This window comes from Varanus komodoensis, unplaced genomic scaffold, assembly GCF_004798865.1.
Source record: "Varanus komodoensis strain SLA01 unplaced genomic scaffold, ASM479886v1 scaffold39, whole genome shotgun sequence".
In the NCBI taxonomy this organism is placed as follows: domain Eukaryota; kingdom Metazoa; phylum Chordata; class Lepidosauria; order Squamata; family Varanidae; genus Varanus; species Varanus komodoensis.
The window spans coordinates 4,093,918-4,097,098 of NW_025335922.1; the positions used below are offsets into that span (position 1 = coordinate 4,093,918).

A 3,181-nucleotide genomic window follows, 5' to 3' on the forward strand; every position below is an offset into this window, starting at 1 on the left:
GCTCTTTAGAAGGCCAGATAATGAAGATGAAACTCAAATACTTTGGCCACCTAATGAGAAGGAAGGACTCCCTGGAGAAGAGTCTAATACTGAGAACAATAGATGGCAAAAGAAGAAGGGGACGGCAGAGGATGAGGTGGCTAGATGGAGTCACTGAAGCAGTTGGTGTGAGCTTAAGTGGACTCTGGGAGATGGTGGAGGACAGGAAGGCCTGGAGGAATGTTGTCCATGGGGTCGCAATGGGTCGGACATGACTTCGCAACTAACAACAACAACAACTAGTAGTGCTATGGGAAGCATGCAAATCCAGCAACAGAATGGGGAAGGTCAGCAGAGCTTTCAGAAGGGGGTTCCATTGACCTGTCCTGATCCAGAAATTTCCACTAGTTTCTGGAGTTAGTGGACTTCCTTACTAATGTCACTTATTTAACAGGAAGCAATTAGAGGCAAAAACCTCAAGAAGGAAGCTTATAATTAAACTTATAGGAGGGCTTAGTTAATTAGACTCTATGGAAGGATCTTGGCAACAGGGGTCAGCATAACCGCCTCCATAACTAGAGAGCATCAGATGTTGTGCATTATAGAAATTACATAAATAAATAAAAGCCAAGTAATATTGTGATACAGTAAATCTTTTGAGGACTCACTGTTTTAATTCTGTTTCTAGCTGATTGAAGAAAGCAAAGGTTCAACAGTGCTAAAAGGCTGTAATATTGTAGGTGAGGGGCTCAGTCCTCCACAATCTGCCAGGAATAGGCAGAGGTCTTGCCTTGGAATAGGCTCTTATGTTTGCAAATGAATTTAACTTGCACTTTCTAAGAAATTACTTGGGGGGGGGGGGTTCTGTTGTAGAGGCACCCCAATGGGTTTCATTTTCTCCGTAAGATACATATAAGCAATGGAGAAAAATAACTGCTCCTAGAGAGGGTGGGGTTAATGAGGTGTAGCGACAGCACTACTGAATAAAGAGGATGAATGAAAGAGCAGCAGAGGAGCGCTGACATTTGTTGAAGCCCACAACTCACACGCAGAAGGAAAAACTAATCTTCATAAGAACAGCCACGTTCTCTAGCACAGCTGGGAAGGGAATCAGGCTGTAAAGTAACATACATGTGTAGTATAAAATTATCATTTAAAGAGTCACCAAAAACTGGCAAAGTCAGATATATATGACTTCACTTGTGTCATTTGAACTATGTGCCAGCCAAATGCTACAGAGAGATTACTGTGCATTTTAAGCCTAGGACTAATCATCTAGTGTGATGGATAAAGAACAATCGGACACATGGCTTTAGAGGAGTGGTTTTGCACATAATGCTTCATGGTGATCAACAGTAATCCTGAGCTCACAAAACAAATGGAAATTGATAAAATGGATTGTGTTTTTCTGACTCTCTATGATAAATGAGGATGATCTCTTCTCCATCCTGAACATTGCACTAATTCTGTAATGTTTCGCTAGCCCTGCATTTGTCTTATTTTTGTCCTCTTTCAGTAGAATCCTGGTGTGCTTGATGTAAATGGAACTCTCAAAGATTTTCAGATGCTCAGCTTTCACTAGGGCCCTCTAATAAATGCTCAGCAATTACCACGGAGCTTCAGTTCTCTGTAGAGAAATGCTGTCTGGGAGATTCTCCAGTGGCCCTGGGATGCAAAGCAGTAATTCTTTGCAATAGCAACCCAGGGTGCTGAGCAACTGTCATTCTTTATTGATGGCAAAATCCTCAGATTTAAGACCCCATGTATTGGATATAGCTCACAAATGTGCCATTTCCAAGAATGACATCAACAGCCAGGAAAATGGACAGAATTTATGGTTTTGTTTAACTATCTTGACATTCCAAAATTAGAGTGCTTGCATATCCTGATAGTTTCCCTCCATCTTCCAGAACATACAGGCTCAGTGCAGAGGTGATGTTGGGTAGTTTGCAAATCAGGAACCAGTTCTGGGAACACATGCTTCCTCCTCTTTCCAGTTCTGCCATAAGTTTCCCTTTCATTTGCCAGTCCTAATCATAGGTTTACATACATGATTAATGCTAACCATCTTTCCTCTTAATCAGGCTTTAAATATGGGCAGGTATGCATAGTTTCAGAGCAGATGTAATGGTAAACCATGGTTTAGTTTTGAAAAGGAACAACAAAGAAAAGGGGGGAGGGTTTGTGCCGAAGATCAGTAAATGGCTTTCAGTTTGTAAAACATAGTCCATAGGCAGCCAGCCTTGCATTTGCCCCAGCTCTGCTTTTACTACAGTAGTACCAAAGGTTGTGTATCTACATATTAAAGAAATGCAAGGGATTGTTTCCAGAAACATTGGCCATGCCGCTCACTGATATTGTGTCTTTTCTCCTTCAGGAGTATGAATTCACGGTACTGCCCAACGCCTATATGATCCACATGCCGCACGCTCCCAGTTTTGACATCACCAAATTCCGCTCCAACAAGCAATACCGTATCTGTCTCAAGACGCTCAAGGAAGAATTCCAGCAGGATATGTCACGCCGCTATGGCTTTGCAGCACTCAAATATCTCACGGCAGAGAACAACAGCTAGCATCGCCGGGACTGATATGGAAAACAGACTGGAAGGAGGAGCCATTTCCTGCGTGTGGCCCCAATCCTTTAGCCTGGACCTGAAAGACACCGTTGCTTTTGTTTTTGTTTTTTTAAACCACTTCAAGAAGTTCTAACAGTAGAGATTTGGGACATGATACCTTCGGACTGTGCTCAGAAGCTGCCACTTGTCCGCCACCCTCAGGCCTCTGGCTTTATTGCGCGAGAAGAAATGGCTGGGGAAGCAGTGCCCACAGAGCGGCAGGAACAGTGGGGGGTGGATATTGGCTCTTAGAACTGCACAGCAAAAACAGATCTTCTTTGGAATATAGGCTTTCATGTCACTATTTAATAATTCCACAGGTTTTTTAAATATGTACAAGGAGATTTTGAAGTCACTGTCCTGTGAATTAAAAAAGGGGGGCCCTCCTTCTCCAAAAAGGAAATTTGCATTTGTAGAACAGCTGTTGTCTACCTGTACAAGAACAGTATAGAGCAAAAGGAATCAGATTTCCCCTCTCAGGTGAAGGGGAGCTAAGATAACATTTGGGACATGATATATTATGTACTGAAATACGTGCAGTTAGGCATTTCTGGGGCGTCACCCAGGCATTTCTGCAATGCGGCA

At 42.8% G+C, this 3,181-nt stretch overlaps 1 protein-coding gene across 1 annotated transcript in view; it reads left to right on the forward strand.

Moving 5' to 3' along the window:
- LARGE1 (LARGE xylosyl- and glucuronyltransferase 1) overlaps nucleotides 1-2,683 on the forward strand; it is a 386,604-nt gene extending 383,921 nt beyond the window's left edge. The window contains exon 15 of the mRNA XM_044441252.1: nucleotides 2,357-2,683. Within this exon, the coding sequence (XP_044297187.1) occupies nucleotides 2,357-2,554 (198 nt within the window). The 3' untranslated portion in view covers nucleotides 2,555-2,683. The remainder of the gene's footprint in view (nucleotides 1-2,356) is intronic.
- Nucleotides 2,684-3,181: the final 498 nt, after the last annotated feature.